Source organism: Dysidea avara, chromosome 5 (assembly GCF_963678975.1).
Source record: "Dysidea avara chromosome 5, odDysAvar1.4, whole genome shotgun sequence".
NCBI classification, from domain to species: Eukaryota; Metazoa; Porifera; class Demospongiae; order Dictyoceratida; family Dysideidae; genus Dysidea; species Dysidea avara.
The window spans coordinates 1,661,807-1,688,755 of record NC_089276.1 but is presented as its reverse complement, the minus strand read 5'-3'; the positions used below and the strand labels follow the sequence as shown (position 1 = coordinate 1,688,755).

The 26,949-nt window shown below is 38.2% G+C and overlaps 3 protein-coding genes across 3 annotated transcripts; 1 reads left to right on the top strand and 2 right to left on the bottom strand.

The window, feature by feature from the left end:
* Window positions 1–284: 284 nt before the first annotated feature.
* On the bottom strand, window positions 285–9,573 carry LOC136257087 (uncharacterized). The gene is made up of 10 exons (XM_066050209.1): window positions 9,391–9,573; window positions 8,544–8,719; window positions 6,678–6,820; window positions 5,092–5,304; window positions 4,469–4,726; window positions 3,983–4,081; window positions 3,803–3,895; window positions 3,193–3,394; window positions 1,172–1,450; window positions 285–1,018 (listed from the first exon to the last, which is right to left on the bottom strand). Exons 1-10 carry the CDS (start codon window positions 9,531–9,533, stop codon window positions 450–452), a joined length of 2,175 nt encoding a protein of 724 aa, XP_065906281.1. The 5' UTR covers window positions 9,534–9,573; the 3' UTR covers window positions 285–449.
* Window positions 9,533–13,176, top strand: LOC136257098 (protein FRA10AC1-like). The gene is made up of 2 exons (XM_066050228.1): window positions 9,533–9,627; window positions 12,111–13,176. Exon 2 carries the CDS (start codon window positions 12,117–12,119, stop codon window positions 13,044–13,046), a length of 930 nt encoding a protein of 309 aa, XP_065906300.1. The 5' UTR covers window positions 9,533–9,627; window positions 12,111–12,116; the 3' UTR covers window positions 13,047–13,176.
* LOC136257083 (uncharacterized) lies at window positions 13,001–22,670 on the bottom strand. Its single transcript, XM_066050202.1, has 12 exons — window positions 22,457–22,670; window positions 22,229–22,335; window positions 19,661–19,778; window positions 18,738–18,791; window positions 18,556–18,673; window positions 15,820–17,919; window positions 15,729–15,771; window positions 15,565–15,647; window positions 15,322–15,468; window positions 14,869–14,921; window positions 14,258–14,356; window positions 13,001–13,301 (listed from the first exon to the last, which is right to left on the bottom strand). Exons 1-12 carry the CDS (start codon window positions 22,511–22,513, stop codon window positions 13,212–13,214), a joined length of 3,069 nt encoding a protein of 1,022 aa, XP_065906274.1. The 5' UTR covers window positions 22,514–22,670; the 3' UTR covers window positions 13,001–13,211.
* Window positions 22,671–26,949: the final 4,279 nt, after the last annotated feature.

The following is a 26,949-nucleotide window of genomic DNA, read 5'->3' as shown; positions in this document are numbered from 1 at the left end:
GAATGACACTAAAAATTATTACATCATGGCCATGAAGTGCACAAATCACGATCAGTAGTTACAATAAGCCTGACATCTGCACCTGTTGGTAGCTAATCAGTTAACATGTAGGTAAGTTCCCACACTATAAATTTTGCTGTTAGCAAAATCCAAGCAACTAGCTAAACTGGCAAAAGATCTATAAAGTGCATTATCATAAGATAAAATATGGTCGAGTGATTTGTGAGCATACTGAAAACTGCCCAGATCAAGACACCGTTACACAGCGTTATGTCATTACTGTATTTTCTGCAACTGCATGAATAAATTTAATCATATATACAATCTACAGTCTATTACCATTATAATGATTATCATGAAAATTATAAACAAGGTTGCACATGTGACCACACATACACACAGCTGCTGTAATTATCATACAAATACAATAGAAAATAGAATTAGCATAATTATTGTATATCATTGTGTCGTGGCAAAAATTCTTGTAGATCAGCCTCTAAATCTTTAATACTACTACTTTGTGTGGGTGTAACTGATGAACTAGATATCGTGGATGATGATGATGTTGTGGATGTTGGGCTAACTGTTAGAGATGTAGAGTTGAGGCCAGGGCTGCTGGTTATGACAACTGTTTCACTGGCTGAGGGAACTGCTTCAGTGAGTGGCTGACTCTCACTGGTTGCAAGAACAGTTGGAGTAGCTTCAGTGAGTGGCTGGCTCTCATTGGTAGAGAGAACTGTTGGAGTAGCTTCAGTGGTGAGTGGCTCAGTCTTAATTGTTGACACTTCAGAAATGTTAGATGTCTTATTAGAACTACCAGTATCTGTAGTAGAAAGCTGTAGTGTATCTAGTTTAATCTGCAGATATGCTATTTGTTGTTGTATCTCTTCAGGTGTAAGGAAAGTGTCTTTGTTTGAGTCAAGCATGTTAAACAAAGATTGAGAAAATCCAGATTCATTGACTGTTAATTGATTGTCATCATCCTTGTCTAACAAGTCAAACTTGTTTATTAAGAAATCTACAAAAATGAAGACCACAAACACTCAATAAGGTTTCTCTTATAATGCAAATATTTCAAACGGGCAGAGCCTCAAAGCCACATATACAAAATTGCACTTTGCAATGAATACACAGTACAGCCATTCAACCACATGTACAATAAGATTATTACCTTCAAGAGCACTGATCCCCTTAATAAGGTTTGCAGTCTTGTTAGCAACTACTACTGGTGTGACAACAGCACTGAGTGATGAAGTTAATACAATTTCTACTCCAATAGCACTGGATACTGTTACCACAACACTTGCATTAGGACGTGGTAATGGTGCCACATGGGTGGACGGAGAAGGAATTGATACAACAGTTGCAGGAATGGAAGATGACATTGTAGTATTTCCAGCAGATGAGATATCATTAGTTATTGTCTCCTCCACACTAACAGTCTGAGCAGCTGTAGTAAAATAGTAGTAGCAGTAATAAGTATGTATAATACGCTTTGACGTTTGGAAGGTCATTATTGCAGGCTAATGTGTAGCTTATAGCAGGCAACCAGTCACTCAAGGATTATGAGAGGTAGAGTTTAATGTTGTATCTATGTTGATGAACAGACAAGTCACCATGTGTCGTGGATGAAGAAGTCACAACCGCTGAATTTTCTCTCAAGTGATTTAATGATTTAAAAACAGCATAATTATACCATAATATGATGTAATTTGTCTTCAAGTAAGCCTTTATCTATAAATTTAGGAAGCAGTGATACGGTGTGAGCTTTGATTTCTTCTGCTCTTGATGATTTTAAAACAACATATAATCCAATCCTATATCATACAGTACAGTAGTACTGTAGAGACCTCCTTTCCCCCCCAAAAAATTCTGCCCATAAAAACAATTATAGTAACATCCATGTGACCAAAAAGCACTTTTATGGAAGAGTCTTAGTGTTACTGCCTGATATAGCATAAAACCCTACAGAAGAACAAATACCATAAAAACCCAAACCTGAACTGCCTGACTAGTCACAAAACTACCATATTCAATAGAAAATCACCAGTGGTATATAACTTTTGCAGTTCCTACGAGTGTCTGCCCTTTACACCTCGCCTTTCCTTTTTATCTTCAATCATGCTGGTCATCATCTTCAAGCAACAAAACAAAATTAAGACATTAATTTTTCATATCAACACTGTCCGTATTGGATCTCATAAAATCATTTAATTCACTCAAACTGCTATAAGAGGTATTACTAGCTACTGTGGTTGCACAATAGGACCATCCCTTTATGATCTAGCACCGTGACATGCCTCTTAATAATCTAGTTGCATTTACTGTGATCAATCATATCAGAAGCTTATAAGTGCTGAAGGAGTGGCGCTTAAAGAGTTCCTAATCATATCGACCACGCCTCTTACTGATAGCATGGTGTAAAAGAGGCACAGAAAGACCACGCCCCTTGAAAATACCAAGTAGGAGGTCCTCCAAGATACTCAAATAAAGCAGTCACCCTAATACAACAGCCACGTTTGGTATTCTAATAGAACAGTCACATGTGTACATCATATAGCTGTATGTTATAACAGAAAATAAACAAACTAGTGTATTTAATTTAAGAATGAAGTAGGGATCCAAGTGATAAAACAATATATGAATAATGGTATTACAGCATAGCCCTGAGGGAAAATCCCTACTTTGGCATTGTATTGAATAAAACAATTGTTATGACATGCCAATGTAGGGATTCCCACAGGGCTATGTTGTAATATTATTATTATTCATCTCTTAATTCAATTGTGTTTATCGCTTGGAACCCTACTTCATTTTTAAATCAATAATTTTTAAAAAAATATGTTAATACCGTCATTAACACTCCTAAGTTGGTTAGAGGCCTTGCCCTTGGACCTTTGTACATTGTAAAAACCTAGTCTTCACCTTAGTTTATAAAATTCATAAAGATCTTCATGCTAGGTCTCTAACCTAGACAAAGATGTGAATAGTGTAATAACACAGTGGGACCTTGACCTGACCAAAACAAACAAAAAATTATAACAAGAGGTGTATGTTCTATTAGAGAAGTTGAATGGAGCTCTGCACCTGAGCTTCATTTATTCAAATTTACTTATTTGAATGCCATAACGAATAAATGTGGTACTCAGGTGTTCTGGTCCCTGTTTATCAACAATTGGTCACTTCACAAACCTGTTTCAGAACTAGTACTGTTAGCTTTGTGACTAGGAGATGGTGTTATCTCTGTGTTATTAGTGGACTCTGTCGGTGATGGGGTAGGCAAAAATCCTACATGCAAGTGAGACGTTAATTCTTGTAAAGAATTGTTCACTTGTAGAAGTCCATCCTTCAATAGACCAACTTGTTCCCACAGTTCAGTAAGGTTACTATTAAACTATAAGATAAACACAATATTCATGAATAAAGATTGTATGCATACAAGAAAAATAAAAATTTACGTGTTTTCAATCTGCATACAAGTATTAGGCAGTAACACAATCAGCCAGACTGGAAATAACTAGTATTACTTTATATGGCAAATGTTTAGCTTTAGCATGAAAAAAAGGAAGCTTTGACTATTACTGTCCTATTAGAGTATCTTATGACTGAAGCAGAACACCTGTAGTTTAAGTTACCTTACTTGTTTGTGCACACAAGAGTCATGAAGATATCATGACGTTTAATACTAGCGTATAAGTGAAACAAATTTCATGCCTCGATTGTTGTATTTACAATATGAGCTTCATTTAAACCATCAGCTACATCATGTACTAGCTAGCCAGTATGACAGTTACCAACTTACAACACTAATATCTTCACTATTCTCTTGTGGTGTTGACATGTTAAGCAATGGTTGTATCAGTGGTAAGATGGCAGACCAGTTGAAATTCTCCACCTAAAAGGCAGAGTTGAAGACACAATACACACACACACACATGCACACGTCCATGCACGCACACTACACTACACCACATACACTTACCATTGCAGTTATGGCAGAGGTAAGGTTACTCATGAACAATGGGTCTGTTAGTAGTGGTACAACTGTGTCTAATAATCTATCAGTAGCATTAGTAGAGATCTGAGTACAACAAAACAATACATAAAACTTTAGTAGAACACTGGCAAATAATTCATTGAAACAAAATCAACAAGTTACTGCTGCTTAGGAGGTTCATAAGAACTAAAAGATACACAAATGTATTTCATAATACACACATATGCTACTGAAACAGTATCCTGTGAGCTGTGCATGTACTAAAAGAAATTTATTTGGGACAGCAATTAACAAGGTAAATAGAATTGTATTAGAGTGTCTGTTTCATGGATTAATTTGCAGCTGAACTGAACAACCAATCCAGGAAGCAATGAGTTCCGATATGTATACTATAAGAATGCTTATAATAAAGACCCAAATCAATTTTAGCTGTCATTCTGAATGTTCATACAATCAACACGTGTGACTTACTGAACCATCTAGTGACATGTTCCTCCACATGAAGGACATCTGACTTGACATCAATGACATCTGAGTATTCATTGACAACAATTCAGTTTCCATTGATGACATATTGGTTGCCATTGACAACATCTCTGTTGTCATGGACACGTTCACACTACCCAGTTGATCATGCAGAAGATCAACATGTTGATGACAGTATGAGGTGATGTTGGTTATCTCATCTGTGTGATTCTGAGCTGTCATCTCTAAACCCTTCAACTCTGCCTGAATCAGGATAAACAGAATGACACAGTCAAGAAGTACATAATATATTCACACTAGGTTGTGTATTCACACTACAGTGGGACTTCCCCTTATCCAACCACTTGCATGCCAGTTCAATCACAAAAATGTTAAGGTAAAAGAAAATCATTCATTCACAGACAGATAAAAGAATGTATACTCACAGGTGAAGGTGAGTAAAGGATACCTGAGGTTCCACTTAAACCTTACCAATTGTGTGAAAAACAGTTGGTAACTATTTGCAAACACTGGGTACCTTAAATTAGAATTCCCAGCTTACTCAAGAGAACAATAAACAGTAGTTACAGGATTTAATTCACTATCAGACTAATGGTATTGGTACACACCTTTAAGGTAGCCACGTTAGTGCTTGTCTGTTCCATGTTACCCTTTAACTTATCCACCGTCTCCTGCAGGTCCCCATGTGACTTGGTCAACTCTGAGATGCCCTTATCTAACTTTTCAAATGTTCCCATAAAGCCAGCCATTGTGTGTTTGTTCTCTTGTATTTCAGATTGTGTTGCCTTCACTTCCTTCAGAGCAGCATTCAAATTCTTGGTCTATAGAAGTGGAGAGATTTACAGCTCAGTAGTGTACACAGGTACATGGTACCATGTAGATTAGTACTACAACTTCAGCATGGTTAAAGTTACATAAATATTTAGAGGTGCTGTTTACATTTGTCACCTGAATTTTGTCTGTAATATTGTATTCTAGTTTGAGGAAAGTGTTGTGGAATTACACATGGCACTGGCAAGTTGCATAAATGTGTTTGCCACCTTTACTTTGTAACTCCCTAACAGTCAAGTGCTTATGAATTTTGTTGCAGAATGGAGAAAGTCCAAGCTGTGGTCTCAGTGTACAAAGTATTTATCACTCTTTAAGGTACTGGAATTAGAGTCACATGTGTTAAGACATGGTGTGACACCTGAGCTAGATTAATGGAATAATTTTCATGTTATTTCTGCACTTGTGTTAATATATAAATGAACTAGGGCTAAAATGATCATGGTTGTGTTGTATTCAAGTACGCTCTACAGTTGGCGATTAAGTACTCACAAATACTAGTTACTTGTTGTCAAAACATGTGACATGTTTTATACTGACTTTTAGTAATTTACAGCTTTTTCTAGTAAGAACAGTGATTAAAGTTGTTATAGTGTTACTGAACAAGAAATTATGTCCTCTACAGCCTTCATTGTGTCCCTCCCTGATGGCAAATGCATCAAGTGAGCTGGGTCATGTGATCACTACGAGAACTCGAGTATCAATTTGCTATCTGAGATCCTTAACGAGTACTTGGGTATTAGCAGTTGTTTCAGCCAATATACTCGACCAAAACAGTCATTCAGCTACTCTCCTATAACATTCTTTGTTAGTACGTCCATCCTACCATGACATTTCTAATGGTGTACTGGTTGTGTAGCAACATCAACTCCATGATGACATAGTGTCAAATGTTGGTAGCATCTGCTTGTAGTGGTTTAGCTTGAAAAATGTTTTACTACTCTTTTGGTATGCGTAACACACTGTTTTCAGCTGTGTGGCACTACAACTAAACCTCAAATGTTGACTTGATTCAAAACACACACAGCACAGAATACTCTAATAGAGCATATACCTAATCAACATACTAATACACACACTATTGCAGCAATATGTTTCATCAACCAATATATCACAGTAGTAGGGCCTGAAATGCAAGCCTGTTTGACTCAGTACAATTGTCTAGCAATTAAGAGTAGCAAGCAATGCCTCAGTATCTACATGTAATACACTGCAGCAGTAAATTACTAGAGTTTCTACGCCATAAACTGACCCACATGCATGTATGGCTGCAAAATGAAAATTTCTATTTAATTGTTACAACTTTCATTACACTCCTCCCCCTGGAATAGTAGCTGTATTCAAACAGAGCTATGAATAAACTAACCTTGTTAACAACAAACTCAGTTTGGTTAATCACTACAGCACGGCAATCATCGTTGACTTGTCCCATTGTCTGCAGTAACATATTTGTAGTATCGTTGAGTCTTTTGGCTAGCTCATCAATTTTGGCAGCTAGATCTGATACTTCTAAACAATGGGGTATACAATGTTATATCTTAATTGTCAAGTAGGTATCAAGGTGTATTTGCATAACATTATTAGTAAGAATCAGGTCTCAAACATACGTACTTGGTTACTATAATGAAGTATGTATTAACCGAAAACTGGATCTAAATTTAACAAATACACGGAGTGCTGTAACTCTTAAACTTATATTTCATTCGCTTTGCATAAAATTTTCTATCAGGCCATATATGGGTCATGTGATTAAACCCACAATCAAAATTAAACATGTGGCAAGAATTTTGAAACACAGAAAATGGAAATGTGAGTCACTGTTGTTTATCACGTCATAACAAGCAAGCCACTGTAATTACACACAGGGTTCATTTAAACTTCGACTTTCAATCAATAGTTAAGCTACTCCACATGAATGCTTGTATATATTACTTTGCTACCACAAAAGTAATAATTATTACATAATGCGTTACCCCCAACACTGGTCATGAAGAACACCTTAGCTATGTTTGGGGCCTACTTGACATGGTCACTACAATGAGACCATGAAGTTAAGCTGTACTTCACAACCTCAAACCCACATAGAACTTTTTGGGAATGCGTGTTTACACCAACTGTAACGAGTGTAATATTACGTAATATTATTAGTATTACAGCAAGTAACGAAGTTACTAATCTCGTTACTAATCCACTGGGTAATGCCTATCCACAACGAAGTAATGAAGCCTACTGAATGAAGCTTATTCACCAGCCTCTTACTTATGACCAAGATTTGCACATTGTCCAACAACATAATCATGTCACGTGATAAGGTGGTAGTTTCACACGTGACAGCTTAAGGCTGTGGACAGAAAGTAATATATTATGTAATATTATTATAGTTACTTTATTTTTTGGGTAACATGTAACTGTAACAAGTTACTTTTAAAAGTAATTGCCCCAACACTGTTCATGACCACAAGACCTCATTATAGTGACCATGTCAAGTAGGTCCCAAACATAGCTAAACTGCTGAAGTGATGATAACGGTAGTTAGTGTCTTTAGCAGAACAATTTTTAGATAGCACCTTGTGTTCATGAGGGCACTTGCTGACAAGCTTGATACATATTGGACAATATAAAATGTACCACACAAGTGTAAACCCAGACAGCTAATAACATAACTCAATTTGTAAATGTCCCAAATCATACATAATCACATTGGCATGATATTGCCCCACTAGAAGTCTGATAGTAAAGGATGTAAGAACACTGTCAACAGTACACTTGACCAACCTCCTCACTAATTAAATACAATAAAAATTATAAGGGAACTAGCCCTAAGGTGCCCAGCCATTGTTCTATCTAAAGTAAACCATTTGTCTTAAAACTAAGTTTGACGATTTCGTATGTACAAGGACAGTCCTCCAATCAATTGTGGGAATATTAAAGGGAACTTGTGATGAGAATATTGACATTTGTAGGACACTTGTAAGACTATTAAAGGGAATTTCCAAGATCTCAACTACACAGCTATGTGAGTTTGGTGGTACAGCCCACAAAGTTATAGCCACATCAAAACGGGGCTTCCAGAAACCAGTGCCTCCAACTGGTTAGATGCATGAATATACAGTGGAACCTCTCTATAAAAACCCTCCGAATAAAGGACATCGTATATACTACAAGAGGTGAGGCCATTTAACAAAGAATGCTGACAATGAAACATTGAACTTAGCTATAACCACGACCATACCTGATGCTTGTCCATGACTGGATGATGATGATGATGAACTCTCACCAAGTCTGTCTTCTAATTCATTCAGACGGTTAGTGAGCTGACTGTCCCGATATGCAAAGTACAAAAACAGAAAGAGACACGAGACCAGTAGGCTGGCCACCACTACCGTCATGACAATACTCCATCGTGACCTTAAGAAATATATTACACGCATTAACATAATGACAAAACACTATGGTAAAATGTCCTTATTGTCAAGGTGTCCGTATTTCCTGGTCAGTTTATGTACAAAGGAATACTCTGAGACCTTAACTAAACACTGCATATTGTCTCTCACCAAGGTGGAGACCTTTCGGAAAGCTATGAGAACTTATATTTTGGGTTTGTGTATATTTCTTTTGTTTCTGTGCTTGTTTTTAGTTATGTGTATAATTTAGACTATGTAGTTGTGTGTTGTGTATGTTGTATGTATCTTGGGGAGGCACCCTTGTACAGGCTGAGCCTTTTGGTGCAACCCTGTCTGTTGAGACAAAATAAACAAGTGTCTGGATGATGTAGCTAAAGGTGTCCTCAAGTGTCAACTACAGATGTGATAATAACTCTTTAATTAACCTTGGGGTAAATTAAAATGATCAACCAACATCTGCCAACTATGAAATCATTGGATCCAAACTTCTATATTCACCTTGAAACACATTTTTATATGTAACTAGTTAATTAGCATCAAGCTTACTGATTGTACACACATTTGAAATTGTAGACAACTTTACATTGATATAAAACCTCTACACTACGCGTCAAATTGAGTGTTACAATGGCATCTCAAGGACTTGAACATTTAAAGGGTGGGGTGGTACCTTACTTGGTTAGTCCACACGTCGCGCAATCAAACGAAGGTGTTCCCACACGCATGCCAACCTCGTCATCTGATTCGCTTTCGTGAAATGTGTTTAACTCGATCGCCTCATGATTGAGCTTGGAGAACCCTTTGTCTTTCTTAGGCATTTTCCCGTACTGAATAAATGATCACGTGATTTGTTGAGCGTTAAATGGAAGCAGGCAGGTGACAGGAGTGGAGTGTACCGAGAAAACAACGACGGTGAGTCTGCTAGTTGTAATTCCCTAGTAGTGTACACAATTATGAATTTATTGTTTACTGGAAAGCATGTCACAAGGGCTGCAAATTTGGGGTACAATACTATCATACTGTACATCATATTGTGTATGCTGTGGTGTTGTAAGGAGATAGCACCATCAATCTTACTCATGGCTACACCCATATGCATAAGCCTCTGAGTAAAACTAGACCTATTGTGGGTAGAAACTGAGGGGTTGGATACAGTGGATAGCTCTGTATGCAACACACTGTGTAGCTTTAAGACTGTGACTTACCCTGATCGTTGTTCAAGCCATACCCTTGCTGTTTGACTGTTGCCATGTTTCCTCTTCAACCTTGGAAGCTTGCTACATAAAATATTGTAATATATTTTATTACAATTGTTTTAAAGCATGTAGTATACCATTAACGTAGTAAGGTGTATTCGTAGGACTTTAATTCTGAGACAAACAGTAACAAAATTCTTGTTTTGATAGCTGTAAGTGGTGGTTTTCCAATGTCTTCTTTGTTTGACTTTTCAACGCTGTGTGTGTTTGTTTCTTTGGCCATAGATATACGACTCTTAATAGGGATTGGAAATGGCATCGTATACTACCTGTACAATTGACGTCACTGGTTAGATATGAGGCGCGTTTCGCTTGTTACCGCTTTGAACAGCATGAAAAGACTAACATTTCTCTTTACTGTAGACTATCAGTGTAGGTTTAGTAGAATATGAAAATTCTCTAAGGTTGAGCGATACAAGTTGCTTTGGTGGAAGCCATTGACTGGCCTTTCCCACAAAAGAAACTTGTCATATCGTGCCATTTCGGTATCGCTTCTACACCAAGGTACGTTTCTGTTCCTGTAGCAGCTGTGTACACCTTCTGTTATCAATGATATGTGGCTTTCTAGAACCATTAGAATTGAAGCCACACCTCTAGTTTAAACGCTGTGTATTTCCTTGGCTACAACTTGGATAGGTGTTGTTGTAGCGTCGTGTTCTGTTCTTCTAACTCTGCACAGCTGCTGTCTAGTGTAACCATTTGTGTTTCGAGCTTTAATCTATTGCCAAAGTTATGGAACAAAGCTAGTAGGATGGTAACACACTTCGCTCTTAGGTTGTAAGTCACGCTTGCAAAACCTTTAAAACTTCATTAGGGGCCAATTAAATTAGTATATACGATACAAATTACGGAAACTACCCTTAACATTCGAAACAAGCCTATTTCTGGCACGTGACACCATTTCCAATCCCTATTAGGAGTAGTATATCTATGCTTTAAAGCATGCCACTATGTTCATAATTTGATGGTATTTAATTAAAGTTATGATTCAAAAGCGAAAGTTTAGTGGTCATGGTAAAGATGTTGAACTACACTGAGAGTATTGGTTTGGGCAGTGAAGAGCACAGCAACAGCTACGAGCCTCTCCCAACCCAGCCATGCATGTACAATGGTCACATAGCACTTCTCCATTAGTGGCTACCGAGTGGTATTGATGATAAACTTTGAGTTTAATAGCAGACAAAAACAAATAATTCTTCTGTTTGTGGCCAAAACACTGCAATGCTGCTTAACCAAAAAGTTAAACCTATCTGTAAAGGTTTATACAGGCTCTCCATCTGCTTCAGTGTACTAACTGACGGTAAGAGCTAGATAATTGTACACATTACACCAGGCCATGCAACAGCACCAGCAATATCATTCTTATGGATCTCTTACATACCCATCTTCATTTTGTCCTCTTTTCTTAGGACGCCACCTTCGAATGTACTTCAAGCTACTCAAATTGACATCCACGAGTTAATGATATGTAAATGTGCATATTCTCTCTCTCATCTGTTGTTTAAGTGTAGTGTGTGGTGGTTAGTATCATTATTTCAAGTCAGCACACCCATTGGTACTGTAGCATATTTTACAGTATGAAGACTGGCACACCTGATCTAGAATGGCCACTGTTGGCAAGTGATCTGCCATAACTATTCCAACAGATACGTATTAGCTGGCAAACTTGCCAGTAAGATTTGAGACTGAACTTCAAAACTGAACTTCAAAATGTTAAATAAACAAAATTCAGATTTTGTTCCTACTGCAGTGCAAGATTGCCTTATAACAATTTCTATATTGCTTTATTCAGGACAAATAGTATGTTGAATGTGAGTGAGTCTGATATGTCACAGCGGTACAGAGAATGTCTGTAGTGTATTATTGGGACCTCCTGATCTGGGGGTCCAAAATGTGCATTAGTCATCACATAATGATTGGCCTTTCTTGAAAGTACAGTAGATGCATTGCTGTAGGCTATTGTTAAAACATACAATAATTTTACGTAGAAAAAAAAATTCCATGTACAAAGTGACCTGCCTAATTTGCCACCTGCTTAACAGGGATGTCACCAGCCAACTCAAATTTCTCCTAATGTGTGCAAAGTGGCTGGAATCTTATCACTATCACTATGTGTCAATATTTATTCTGTACATTTAGGATGTAATGGCAGCCAGTTTTGAAGTTGGAGATTATGACTCTGAGTTTGACACTGATCCAGAGAAACGACGCAAGACGTGGCGGGATGACCCACTAGCTCACTCATCAGTCACGTCTCATCACAACCAACAGGTAGCATCCAAACGACACCTTGAGGCAGAACGAGACAAGGAAGAATGGAGACTACGACGTCATCACCTGTTAGCCTTGGATGCCTACAGCAGACATAAGCAGCTGATCAACAATTACCTTCTAACACATGGCAAGGGGATAGAACAGTTTAAGAGGTCATCAGAAAGTGATAAGAATGACTATGATGTATTGAAGGAACAACATTGTTTTTTGTGGGACCATGAGGATGAACCACTTGGCTGGGAGTCCAAGCTAGCCAAAGCTTATTATGATAAATTATTTAAAGAGTACAGCATCTCTGATCTTAGCAGGTATAAGGAAAACAAGATTGCGCTGCGATGGCGGGTGGAGAAAGAAGTTGTAAGTGGTAAAGGCCAATTTGTGTGTGGTAACAAACATTGTGACGAGATGTCTGACCTTCAAAGTTGGGAAGTGAATTTTGGCTACATGGAACATGGTGAGAAAAAGAATGCATTAGTGAAGCTGAGACTGTGTCCACAATGTTCTGGAAAACTGAACTACCATCACAAACGACGAAAGTGGAAACCAAAACACAGTGATAAAGATGGAGATTCATCTCGCAAGCGTAAACACAAACATGAACACAAGAAAGCAAAGAAACGCAAGAAGGAAGCGAATAGCAATTCCGACGAAGACAGTGAAATAACAGTACCACCTCAGGCAGTACCAGGAAGTTGTACTGAAGTGGCTAGTGATATTTGGAGCAAACCTGTACCAGTCGGTGAAGTGGAAAAATCAAAAGAACATGAATTTGATGAATATTTCAAGGACATGTTTTTGTAATGACATTTATTCACATAATCTTTACAATAAGCACAAAATTAAATTTTTACAAAATCAATTCAATTGCAGTCACACGGCATGTGGTATGGAATTGTATTCATACAGAATGTAATTTGGGAATAGAAATTAATCATATGTACACATTGGTATGGAGATGAAGGTCACCTAGACAGTCCGTGTTAGAGTACAGTTAATTTTCTGTTGGAGAACGTTCTTGCGTATTGCCTTGTTTTCTGCCTCAGCTGCCATCCTAACCTGTAGCATTACAACATATGTAGTAACAAGAGTACATCATATAATAAAATATGTACTGTTGGTAGTGACAACTATTGTATTAACATGTACATTGAAAAGGTCAGAAATTTGTGGTTCAAAAGGCGGGACATCATTTGTAAACTGTAAGTGAACTGATTCACTAAATGTAGCGTAAATTTGAAAATTGATGAGAAATCACTTGACTTATTGTAGGCAATACATATGTAAAGATACAAAACAATTTCACTGGTGTAAAATTTTAAAACATTTAACTTGTACAAAGTGATATGGTTGTAAAACAATTTTCGTATACAAAACTTGTACGAAAATTTCTTAGACAAAATTTTATACACGACATTAAACTACTCTAATAGAGCAGTCATTCACATAAATCTTATTTTAGACAAAAATATTTTACATGAAATTTATCACAAAAATTTTTTTGTACGAAAATTAAGCAAATTGCGGTAGTTACCTAATGCAATTCAGAATATGTTGCAATACACAATTACAGTATACCCTCACACAATACTACTGGTATACAGTAGAGTCTGATTGTTAAGTACATATCATTCACTAAGCATATACTCCTTTAATCATGGTTGATAAAGTGCATGTGGACAAACATGAAACTCTAAGACGAGGTCAGCTGAAAGAGAAGAAGTGCTAGAGGTATGTCAACTGTGCAAGGCTCAAAAAGGTACATGGCCAATAATAATGTGAATTTATACCAAGCAAAATGGTCTTCTCTCATACTCAACATGAAGGAACTGGGCTTCAAATATGTATTAGTATACATGTCTGCTGCATATCACACCACTCAAAGAGTTTGAATTCATAAACAACAAGATTTTTTATTAGGCTCATGAGCTTAACAAAATAATTAAATTTTTGGGGAAGTTTTGATAAGTGGATGTGCCTAACAACCAGACTCTATGATACCAGCAATGACTCACTTCTCTTTCTGCCTTCAATTTCTCTTTTGCTGCTGACAGTCGTTGTCTTAGTTTAACAAGTTCCCTCTCAATACGAGCACATTGGATCTTCACATTGAGCTACACACAATAAGGGAGTAATACACCACATGTATACCACACACTGTACACTGTTTGTGTACTGTTACACTTAAGAGTGTAAAATAAATACCATACTTTACTACTTAGTTTAAAATGTTACAGCTCAAAGAAAGGCTGCATTCATTTAACAGCCTACAATACAAGTAGTGTAAACTAAAAATAATTTATTATGACATTCAGAATAAAACTGTCGCGTAGTGAAATTATTAGAGTGCACAATTTTGTAAGTATAGATGCTGATAGTAACAATTAAATAACAAACAAAAAATTGGACGTTTACCATCATATAATTTCTCTATGAAATTCTCTACAAAATTTTCTGCAAAAGCACTTAAGAGACATTTTCTATATGGGTAATAGACACACAACTACAGTTATAATGGACAGTAGACACACTGGTGTGTCTACTTCAGTAGACTTTGACACTTTAATAGTCAGAACAGTTATAATCCTACTGTAACTTCAACCAATACTACAAATTAACCACTCACTGCTTCTGATGGTCCCTCACTGGTTACCGCTGGACTCAACATCCCATACACATCTACAACAAGAATTGTACGTCACATTATACTACTTGTAGGTGTGTATGCTTTAATAGCGTAGTAGACCCAACTGACTGTAGAATGCAACATACACTGGAACCAGTTTGTAATATGGACACTTAAGGACCGGCCAATAGTGTCCTGATTATCAAGGTGTCCTGATTATCAAGGTGTCCTGATTATCAAGGTGTCCTGATTATCAAGGTGTCCTGATTTTCCAGGTCAGTTTATGTACTAAGGGATACCTTGGGACCTTAACTAAGTGTCTGGATTATGTAGGTGTCCTCAAGTGTCCACATTACAGGTTGTATACTAAAACTAGACCCATACATACCACTGTTTATAATGATTTTCAAACACAGTTGCACAGTACAACACATAACTACATCACATGCTCACCTCTCATGGGAGTGTCACTTTGAGTGTTGCCGGTTGCCATGGTACCCATCCTTCTGTGGACCTCACTTCTCAGTCTCCTCAGTCGATCCTCGTTAATCTGAGTAGCTTTCTTTTCCTGGAAATACATCTTCTTCCATTTCTTCTCCTCTGTAGGATAATGTAAGTATAGCAATAGTGAGAAAGATTAATAGCAACACACACACACACACACACACACGCATGCATGCGCACACCCATACATACCTCTCTCTTGAGCAGCTCTGTTAGCTCTTTGTAGGTTCTTTACTGACTCAGACAATCCCTTCTTGACATTTTCTAGTGTTTTCCTAATAAGGCACACAAACAAAGTTGTAATAATACCTTGTAAGTATTATGCTAGCATTACATGTATACATTATTACACTCACCTATCATCCCTAGCCACCCTCAATTGTGCTAACAACTGGTTAACTACACAAACAACACATAACACTAACTAACATGGTATATGCCACACACCTTCATCCATCTCAACTGGTTTAGCAGTAGATGCTTCACCAGCTGATTTCTTCTCTGCTGAACTGGTGATGGGTGGCAGAGGAGATGAGGTAAATAACATGCTGGTACCCACCCCAGCACCTCTCTGGCTGAGGGGAGTGGAATGTGACATTTGCTGCTCCACATCATCTTTCACTGTGCCCGGCACTGCTGCTGTTGGTGAATGATCATTTATTGTGGAATGGGGCTGACTACTGTTTGAAGATGATGACTGATGTGGTTCATTACCATATTTTTCAGTACTATTTCTGTGTTGTTTAGTAGGGGAACTAATTGTGTGTTCCAACTGATGTTCCACGTTACTGGAGCTCACATGATCCACAGGAGAGGGGCTCACATGATGACTTAAAGTTGTGGAGGTCATGTGATCCATGGGGGTAGAGCTCACATGATCCACATTTGAGTCATTGATCATTACAGCTGGAGACATCACACCTCCATTAGGAGCCATACAAGTGTTATGTCCTGCCCTGGACTGTGCACAACTGTCCCCCTCCACTGAACAACGATCAGCCATCATGTCTGAGGACACTGAAGCATTCCAGCTTTGCTGTAATGGATTAGCTGCACCAGCAAATGACTTGTGTTGAAACCGAACAGAATTATCAGTGTGATCACTGCCAGCTAAACTATCACAATCATGAGAAGATGTTGTATCATTGTTAAGATGTGTAGAGCCGCTGTGTTGTACCAGTCCTTCATTAGAACTAGGTGATGGGTTGGTAGCTGGAATTGTTGTGGTGCCACCAAACGTTACTCTCCCACCAGGAGTAACATTCACAGCTTGTCTACCTTCAGCATTATGATGTGATTGGCTGGAAGTAGTCGCTGGTGTACCCATTGCAGCAGTGTGCTGGAGTTTAGACTGTCCATTGTTATTAGCAGTTCTTATATAGCTGTGTCCCTTTTGTGGCGAGGACCGTGAGTTGTGTCCTTTCTGTGATGTTCGTGTAGAGTGGTTTGTAATTGTACCATCTTCTTCATTTGCTTCAGCTCTTGATGAGTAATTACTCACTGCAGCATGATGTACTAGTCCTGAAGTTGTAATCTCATTATTAAAATCACTATATTCTTCAGATGAAGTCACATGTCCGTGTTTGTTACCAGCAATGTCAGACAACTGACTATTGTTACCATAGTGATTCAACTGGTGGCCATCTTGTTGGTGGTGGTCACCACGACTACGATGCTGCAAGGCTTCAGGTGGGTGGTTAACATACGATGAATGATGATAATCCTGATGTAGTTGATGATCTTGATGCAGTTGATGAATAGCAGGGTGGCCTGTGGTAGGTGGTCCAGAAATGTTGAGTAAACTGTTTGTTAGACTGGCTCCCTCACCGTCACCTCTAGAACCAAATAACGCTCGCTCTAGAGCCTCTGTATTTTCAGTAATAACTGAATCAGTCAAGTTGAGGTTTACGTCCATCCTAGGACTGGGGACTTTACTACCAGAAAAGTTACTATGATTGGACTCATTACTACTGTCTGTGTTGATAGCTGACTTGGAGGGGGAGTGTTGCTGGTGTCCATTAAGACCTGATGGTAACGTGGTACTACACAACGATGAAGTCATCGCAGAATCTGCTACTACAAGTGATTGGGTTGCCGACGACTGCACACTGGGAACATGAGACGTAGTTAACACCTCAGAGTCTTGATGTAAGTCATCTATGCCGTATGAGTGATCCGACGAGCTGTCTGCATTACTACTACTGCCCATTTTACCAGACGTTGCATAATTATTATTATCAGTTATAATGTTGGTATTGTTAGTTGGTGCACCATCGATCATTTGGTCTGTGGGTTCTTCCTGGTCAGCATACTGGCTAAAATGATGCATCAAGTCTGAGCCATCTAGAGTATATGCACGCTGCCTTGCCTGTTGCTGTTGGCGTGGTAACAAACTAGGTAATTGTCGAGACGTTTTGCTGTTGCTTGGTATAAAGTTAAGTGGGAAGGAAGCACGAGGCTGCATAAAGACTAAGTTCTGATCAGGACGGTGTGGAGAGAATGATATGGTCCTGTTTGTACGAGGTGGAACACGTCTCTGATCATGATCTGTGAATGAATGACATAAAGACAGATGGAACACACATTGTATTATAGTGTAAGGGCCAAGCAGTTCATTATCTAAACACTTTTATCATCACCCAAAATCATTGGGGTTTGGTCTACTACATGCTGAGGTCAGTTTAACTGCTAGGGTGCTAAAAATGATTGGAGAAGCATGGTGCTTTGATAAGGTCTACTCCAGTATCTGGTATGCACTGGGTCCACAACCATTTAATGCCGGGTCTTATAATATACAACAGAGCTTTGCTCAAATACTCAAATAATTATTCTAATTGTACAGTCAATTTAAATTTTGAAGGGACAAATATTCAGGATCCATTTCATCAGTGCTGAGAAATAATGGTCAGACACCTAATATTTTCTGACCAAAATTGGTGTTTATCCAACCATGTCCCATTTTGGCTGGACATAATAATGCACTCATTATTGAACCCAGACAAAACATCAACTAGACTTTTTAGGTTTTAAAAAAAACATTGAACAATGTTTTACTAAATCTATTATTCTACCTTATTTCAAGCACTGCCACATGTGATGGAAAGCCCGGAAGGTCTGTGTTTTATTTACTTGTATTTCAACTCAGATTTATAATTATGTCACTACCCATGCAAACAAACTCACCAAGTGGTAGCGATCGTCTACTGCTGCAGTTGACAACACCTTGATTACTGTGTATGACACCCTCGGGGAAACCATGGAAACAAGCAGCATCAAGGACAAAAATCTCAGGTGAAGCCGTCTAATAATAATAATAATATACACCATGCAAACAATGTGGGTGTGGCTGAAATTCAGCAGCTTACCATTGGTGGAATGAACAAGTTAACTGTCATAGTCTCCTCCTGTCTACTGGATACCTACAATAAGTACAATATGTCAATAGAAGCAGCAAGATTTTGATGACAAGCATGTATATATGCTATGGTTCATCCCATGCTCCACCAGTAGTATACCACTGGACCAATCATTTCATGTTTGAAATGTATTAGCCACAAAATTGAACTAGTACTGAGGGCCATGGGATATGTGGGATCATATTGTGTCCAATGGAGTACTAAGTATATTAACTCAACACTATAAACCGTTTTACATATATACAGAATGTTATTTAACCACTACCACTACTACTACTACCACTCTAATGTGTTACTCTAATAGAGCACACACCAGTGATGAAGTCTAATAAACAATCTCATTCTGAGAATTGTGGTACTGCTGATCTACTGTACCACATTTAGAACAATAAGATATGGCTTTAATAATAAGGTGGTCCTATTAACGAGGTCATCTTAGCTAAGTATGGGATCTTCGGTACACCTGTAGTTCACTTCACTTTTGCCTTGAGTACTTCATAAGCATTAACAGTGACTGCTCTATTAGAGTAAGTTTATCTTGATGACTGTTCTATTAGAGTATGTTGATCTTACTGACACTATTACTATCCAGCCTTTGAGTTTAACTGGGTAAATTCTTGAGAATAACACATGTTCCTCACATTTCCATTCATACCAGAAGATACAGTAATAACGATACAGGCATGGATAGAAGCAAGACAAACCATTTAGAGTAGTAGATAGGCACGTACTGTTTGAAGCAAACTTCCAGTGGATTGTACATGGTGGCAGTGTGGTTTAAAAACCATTAGGGGTTCTGTTTAGTGGTCTAGGTAGCCAGAATCATGCTGACATAATTAAAGTCAAGCTGACACAGTACACTACACACATACCCATGAAAAACATCGTCCAAGATTCTTAAGGAACACATATTGTCCTGGTAACAAGCTGGGGTTAATCTGTGATGTTATCTCCACCCTCAGGCCAGCAAGGGTCGTGTGAGCAAATACCCTATTAACAGATAAGTAATAATAGGGCACAGCATACAACGTTGTTATGATTAGAGGTATCATCTAACTTTGTACCCAATTTCAGAAATATAAATTGTATGGACACTAATACCTTGTTGTAAAGTGGGCAGCCATCTGCTTAATATGGTCAGGCCTAAATGATTATCAAGGTGTCTTTATTAGTGAGGTGTCCTGATTTCAGGGGTCTAAATGTGTGTACACTAATACAAATGGGACCATGGACAAGTGTCCTGATTATCAAGGTGTCCTGATTTCAGTGTACAAGCTACACAGGGCTTGTAACACAACTACACCTCATAATACTTGATCTTACACATTTACACTAATGATGTCACATCATTCACACAATTCTGAACAATTTATCACATGTCCAAAATACATTTTAGCCAGTATGTGTTTATCAGAAATACCTAGGTAACCATTGTAAAGGATAAAGCTTTTGTTTGTGCTAATTCTTGGGCTGCACACTAACAGATTGCTTTAATAGACAGTATTAAGTGATGTACATCATGTAGGTTGAAGTACACTGGAAACTGTTGATGTGGACACCTACATAATCCAGACACTTAGTTAAGGTCCCAAACTTGTCCTGGAATATCAGGTCATGATGCAGGCCCATATCAGTACATGTGTATTGGCCCCTGGTTGGATGATTAGAAAATACGGCAGGCCTTCAGAGGACTGGGAAAAAAAATTCCTTTACAATTTTGGAACAGCACTATCCAGAGCACTCTTTGAACCAGGCTCCATGCTGCCATCCTCCAAGAAACTGTACTCTTACAGTACAAGAGTTATTTCCTCACTAAAATACGATGAAGCAAAATTCAGTGGTACAATTTGCTTGTCAAGTTTTACCATTAGGTTTTTCCAATGAAACTAGTACAATGGCAACGGTGTATGCATTATATGTGTGGTTCATATTTGTGATTCATCATATTTTGGTACACAAAATGAGATACTGAGTTGAAATATGATTTCATATCCCTATTGCTTGAGTTTTATGTAGTAAGGTTGTAGAAGCACACACCTTGTGGCCAACCAAGCATCTTGATTATCAAGATGTCCTTATTACCGAGGTGTCCTGATTTCAGGGGTCTAAATGTGTGTACACTAATACAAAAGATAGTCTTGCGTAACCAGACCCTTTTCTTTCTTAGTGTAGGGGCAGGAAAAGAAAGGGTCTGGTGAACATTGCCGTTGGCCTATCCCAATATTGTGGGGATTCTACTGCGCAGCTTCTGGATTGTTTAATTTATTAATGCAAATGATGTGATTTGCTGACCTTCGCATCATTTGCAATTTATTACCATAGCTACTGCTTTAATATCTATGGCAACAGAATACAAATGACGCAACCATTAACAAAACACGTCTTTTGACCAGTAAACAGTCCGGAAGCTGTGCAGTAGAATCCCCACAATCTCAGGATAGGCCAACGACAATGCTATACTATGTTCACCAGACCCTTTTCTTTCCCCACCTCCACACAAAAGAAAGAAAAGGGTCTGGCTATGTGGACTATACAAAGGATACCATGGACAGGTGTCCTGATTATCAAGATGTCCACATTTTAGATTTGGCTACAATGTATAGCATGTACGCGTTGAGCTGAATCATCAAAAACATTTAATAATTCATGGATGGAATAGACAATATGCATACCGAAAACATTCTAATAAGCACGTGATCTTTTGACGGTGAATGAAGTGCGAATTGATTCATAGCGTGGCAGTATCAGCGATTCTTACAGAGCGGTGACTTCTTCTACCCAGGAGATAGTATAACTGACGAGCGAAAGGTTTCCCGTAGCATTAGTGGTGAGTTATAGTCCTAGCGAAGTTATCAGCGTTTCTTACGGAGAGGTGATTTCTTCTATCTAGGAGGTAACACACCTGGCGAGAGAAAGCCTGCCTGTAGCATTAGTGGTGAGTTATAGTCTGAGCCGCATTAGCTACCCATACTTTTGTATGGGATTTTCACAAAATTTCGGTAGTCGTTCACCGTCAACTTTTTTTGGAAAGCGTCGCCGCACTACTGTAATTGATCATTTTTCTTTCGAATAATATAGCACGCATATCCTCTATTACACACAATGTAATCTTTTGGTTCAACATAACATTTACAGCCAATCAAAATTTTCACCATACATTTCCTATGGGAAGCCATAAAAATACAATGCCCATTACAGCCCTTTCCCAAACTTGTAATGGAGCCAAACTGTATGTATCTGTTGTTGACTCCTTTGCTGCCACCATTAATCATCTGGTTGGCTGAAATGTTTACTCTCTTGAGAAAAAAAAATTACTTTTAATTTTTAGCTGTTTTTCAGGATCCAGCTCAACTTGTACACACTATAGTATAGATAACACATACAAAAGCCTCTAGTTAGAAAACCTGTTTGATGTTTTTTGCAATTGTGTAGGCGCTCACCTTACAAATCCGGCAGATACTGATTCAAGACAGATACTGCTGTAAGCACAACGCAGGTCGCTTCTCCACGCCACAACAGGCACAACCAACACGTGAACATCAACTCGCTATAGTGACCAAATGAATCATAACGAAATGAGCGAGTATGGTCTATGCATTGCTATGTTATCCAATAAATGAAGTACTTGTGTATTACCAAGTCAATAGTACGCCAAAGGCTTCACTTACTTCATCACGCAGGGACGCCTCTGGGTCAACGCGACTGTCGCCAGCAGCTGCGCTCATGTCTTAACACAGCTCTCTGACATGATCATACCAAGATGGAGTGAGTGATCACAAACAGGTGGATATTAGCGGAGCGCTTCTTATCTCTAGCATGAAACCTCTTCGGAAACCTCTCACCTCGCACGTTATTACTCGAATAAACGCCACGCCTAATGATATCACGTGACAACATATGAATTACGTCATCACATAAATTCACATTAGACCTTTATTTAATACGATTATGACATTTCTGCGGTATTCGTGAAATGCTGACTTTAGCATTTTGCTTACCGGCTCGTTGTTGCGGTTTTACCATAGATACTATGCAAAGAGCGGGCGGCGTCGAATTAAATCTGCGCATGCGTGAAGCAAATTTCTACCCGGTGGTAGCGATTCCGGAATTCCGTAAATTTTGCATAAAATTTTCTACGTGAATCTTCCATTGGAGAGTTGGCACAATCAATTCGCTGCCGTACGAGCGATTGATCAAACAATTGGATCGTTTCTAGGGTTTCTGGGGGCAAGGAATACGATGGTGCAGTTAGTTTTCTGCTACAGATATGTTTGTGTGGAGTTTTATGCCAATTATAAGATTATTTTGCAATATAGCCACCACAACGTTATGTTCTCTTTGCAAGAAATGACCCAGGACATGTTAGTTACACCAAGGTGAGCATTTTTGTCCATGTAGCTTTCAATATTACTATGCTAAAGGTCAGCAAATTTGCACCACAAATAGCTTGTCTCTTTGATACACCATTTTGGTAGTTGTCAAGGAGCTGTACATTAAGAGACAAAATAATCATATAAGCAGCTATAAATCAACAGCACAACTCCTTGCTTTGCATGCACATTGTATTTTTGAGTGGAGGTGACTGGAACAGAGTGGTTGTACTTCACCATGTGTATGTTGTTTTGCCATCCGCAAGATGCTAAATGCATGCAACTATTTAGTGGCTTTCTATGGAGGTGACCTTTATTCAGAGGGTCTTACAAGTAAGGTTACACTGTGGTCCATGTATCTAGGTATTTATAACAAAAAACAGAAGTTCAAAATGTTATTGCAAAGCTCACTTATAAGCATTTGTTCAATTGTGCCATTTTTGGGACTATTTTCAATGGAAAGATATGGAGAAAATTTAGCCTATTTTCAAGGACAAAATTGCTTATAACTCCACCATCCTGTGACGGATTTTTAAAAACTAAGTGTCTATGAGATCCTCGGGGAGTACTGTACAAGGCTATGCTAAATAAAAACTATTTTCATTAATTTTAAAATTCTCCCAGAATCGCTTAATACCTGTTTCTGTACAGTGAGCTCTCCACCGGCGGTGGAGAGCTCACTGTGCAGAAACAGGTATTAATCCTATTACAAAACTGATTAAGTGTAAACTTAACAGTAGAGGGAAAAAATCGTGTATAGCTCAAGATGATGTTCAACGTGGAGAAGCTGTGGTTCCCCTGCACCATAGTAGCCATGCATTCGGGACACTAGTGGAGTACGACGAGAGCAGTTTACCACTGACTGAGTCGGCTAACCCGCTCCCAGATAGTGACGGAGAAATACAGCAATTCTATCCACACATGATATAGTTTACTTGTTAGTTATTTTCTGTACTGGGCGGGGGGGGGTGACTCTTAAGTTTCATGGCATAGCTAGCTAGATCTTGTCTCGGCCCCTCCGCCTCTTCAGAGTCCCTCTTCCTTTCTTCAGCAGCCCCTTTTAGTACGCATATAAATACTATACACAGTAACTACATAGGTATATACACTACATGGTGATTTGCTGCATGAGTGTTAGCTATACCAGTATTGTTCGAGAGCTTGGTATTGTTACTGAACTGTACACAGTATTGCTACTACTACCAGTATTGCTATATACTGCAATACTAGACTCTGAGTTGCTACTGCATGGTACCATAGATTTATCTATGCTGCATAGTACACCCAGTATTATTATAAAATGTTACACAATTGTACAAACCACCTGCGTCCTTTCATATTAATTAAAGTCTGATATATTGTAATTCTATTAGTGGGGGTATACTGATGTGAGCAATGAATTATAAAAATACAGACTCGGTCATATGGATTCAGCCATACATGTGGATGACTCACTGAATGAATGCATGGCATACCACATAGCTGGAAATTTTCGAGGGACAAAACTATGTAAAATCCGATTTTTGCATTTTTTAATTCACAAAAGTCTAGAAACCCTTTGTTGTATGCAATCTCAACGTTTCACGATTATATTTTCACGAAGCTGTCATTACTCGCAAAATTCACAAAAGTTTTGTCCCTAGAAAATTTCCGGCTATATATGGTATATCTACCAAAAATTTTCCCATATCTTTTGATTCACTTGATTATATATTTATTTAAAGTATTTACAGTAGCTAGTGTACTATTGGTTGTATTTGGCTTTGCTAGCTAACCCCTGACAATTGCATTAATTGTGCACAGAAAAAAAAATTGTCATCTATCGTACAGTATGATATAGTATTGTATATTAGAGATCATGAAGGTTTGGGACTTTTCTAGCCAAAAATATCACTGACCCTAAAACCAGCTTCACAATACATTTATGGCACCTTGCACTGTAAAATTTGGAGTAGCTTTATCATACAAAATTGTCACAGGAGTGATGCAAAATGGCCATTTTGTATGACTCCTGTGACAATTTGTATGATATTCATACTCTGAATTTACAGTGTGGCAAGCCCAAAAGTGCTTTCAGTATAATCTAAAATGTTTCTGATAGGTTGCCACAATTTTCTATTCAGTGGAGTTTTCTACTGACTGAATGTGTGACTGATTGATGCTTTCAGACGAGTGTAACTTGATAAGGCTACAGGCTTGTTGATTTTTCCACTGTTCGAGTTTGCTTCAGCCCAACAGGTGCCTTTTGATATACCGCAGTATATACAATGAATGCTTCATGTACTAGCTTACCTGTGTCCTCCCATTTATGTTTGCTGACAGCGCAAGGTGTCGATTTGCAGTAGCACTGCATGATGACTTCCCTAATGGGAGTTTTCCATGTGACTTGTTCTGTTATTCATTTGCAATGCTGTGTAACAAGCTGAACATGGCTGAAAATAAAGCATAATGACCACTTTTAATTGACAGTTGGGGCGTGTGCTCAGATGAAAACAATACACCTGGCATTTTTCTTCTAATGCAGTATGCATGTGTTCACCAGTCATCAGTCATAATAATGTTACAAAAAAAGGAAACAACAGTATACAAGTAAAATTAGGAATATTAAAGTTTGTAGATATAAAAAGCAGTGGAACAATTTAAGAGAAGTCAGTAGAAAGTTATGCTGTACAGACACTTACCAAAATATCGATTAAAATGTAAACTGACCTGGAAAATCATGCAGGACATTGTTGGTTAGTCCCTAAGTACACAGATCATCAGGAGTTTATAAGCTTCAGTGCTTATAAGCTTCATCGGACAATGTGCATACATTTGCAGCACTGATAACTATGATATAACTTCAGTTACTTTGATTCAATACAGCATTTCAAGATGTCCATGTAATGATATTTGTTGCATGGGTTTAGATTTCTCATGACATTCCTACGTGGCTACGTGGTTATGGTAGTATCAGGTTCAACCTGTTATTGGCAGCACTATTGCTACAATGGGATACCCTGACAACTGGATTGTTTGGCTTCATTGAGATCAGTGATCTATGAAAGGATCTTCCTGATGATGAAGAACCTTCGTATAAGATCAGAGTCAATCTACTAAGGTGAGCATCACTGAACACTTGACCAATAATGACATAATCACAATAGGAGCAGACGTTGCAGTAGCAGCTGTTCTGATAACATTTGGTGCAGTATTGGGTCGAGCCAGTCCATTTCAGATGGTGATAATAACATTTATGGAGTGTATCTGCTATAGCTAATGAAGCACTGAACATTAATGTATTGAAGGCAGCTGATGCTGGGGGCTCTATGTTAATACACACATTTGGTGCTTACTTTGGTCTGCCTGTGTCTGTGATGTTGTACTGTAAGAAAGCTTCAAACAATCCACGAAACTCTAGCTCGTATCGTTCAGATCTCTCCTCTATGATAGGTAGGTAGTTAACAGATTAATGATTAAGACTATACACATTAGCAAAAACCAAAACTATTTTTCCTGTTTAACCACAGTAAAAGATTACAATCTACAACTCAGTAACTCAATCACCCTACTGTTATGAAAACAATCAACTAAATAAACTGTTGACTAGACATTGTCTTTGTGAATATTTGAAGTAAAGTATACAAGTTTTATGGCTTGACTGTTGAATAGTTACTCTTCAAAAAAACTTATAAACTTGTAACATTACACAACTTACCTCACATTATACTATGGATACAAATACATGAAATTAGCACAGCTGGAGAATTGAGAGAAAACATACTGACTGCTTGGCAGATTCCTGTAACCAT

Bases quoted from the DNA above. Each gene is read 5' to 3' on its own strand.
- LOC136257087 (XM_066050209.1), bottom strand. From the start codon at position 9,533: ATGCCTAAGAAAGACAAAGGGTTCTCCAAGCTCAATCATGAGGCGATC. The intron at 4,727-5,091 runs GTGTGTACCAAT...ATCCTGATTCAG, and splicing joins CTAACGTGGCTACCTTAAAG to GCAGAGTTGAAGGGTTTAGA. The intron at 3,896-3,982 runs GTAAGTGTATGT...TCTGCCTTTTAG, and splicing joins CCTCTGCCATAACTGCAATG to GTGGAGAATTTCAACTGGTC.
- LOC136257098 (XM_066050228.1), top strand. From the start codon at position 12,117: ATGGCAGCCAGTTTTGAAGTTGGAGATTATGACTCTGAGTTTGACACT.
- LOC136257083 (XM_066050202.1), bottom strand. From the start codon at position 22,513: ATGAGCGCAGCTGCTGGCGACAGTCGCGTTGACCCAGAGGCGTCCCTG. The intron at 15,772-15,819 runs GTGTGTGGCATA...TTGTTTGTGTAG, and splicing joins ACCAGTTGAGATGGATGAAG to TTAACCAGTTGTTAGCACAA. The intron at 14,357-14,868 runs GTGAGTGGTTAA...TATTGTGTGTAG, and splicing joins GTGAGGGACCATCAGAAGCA to CTCAATGTGAAGATCCAATG.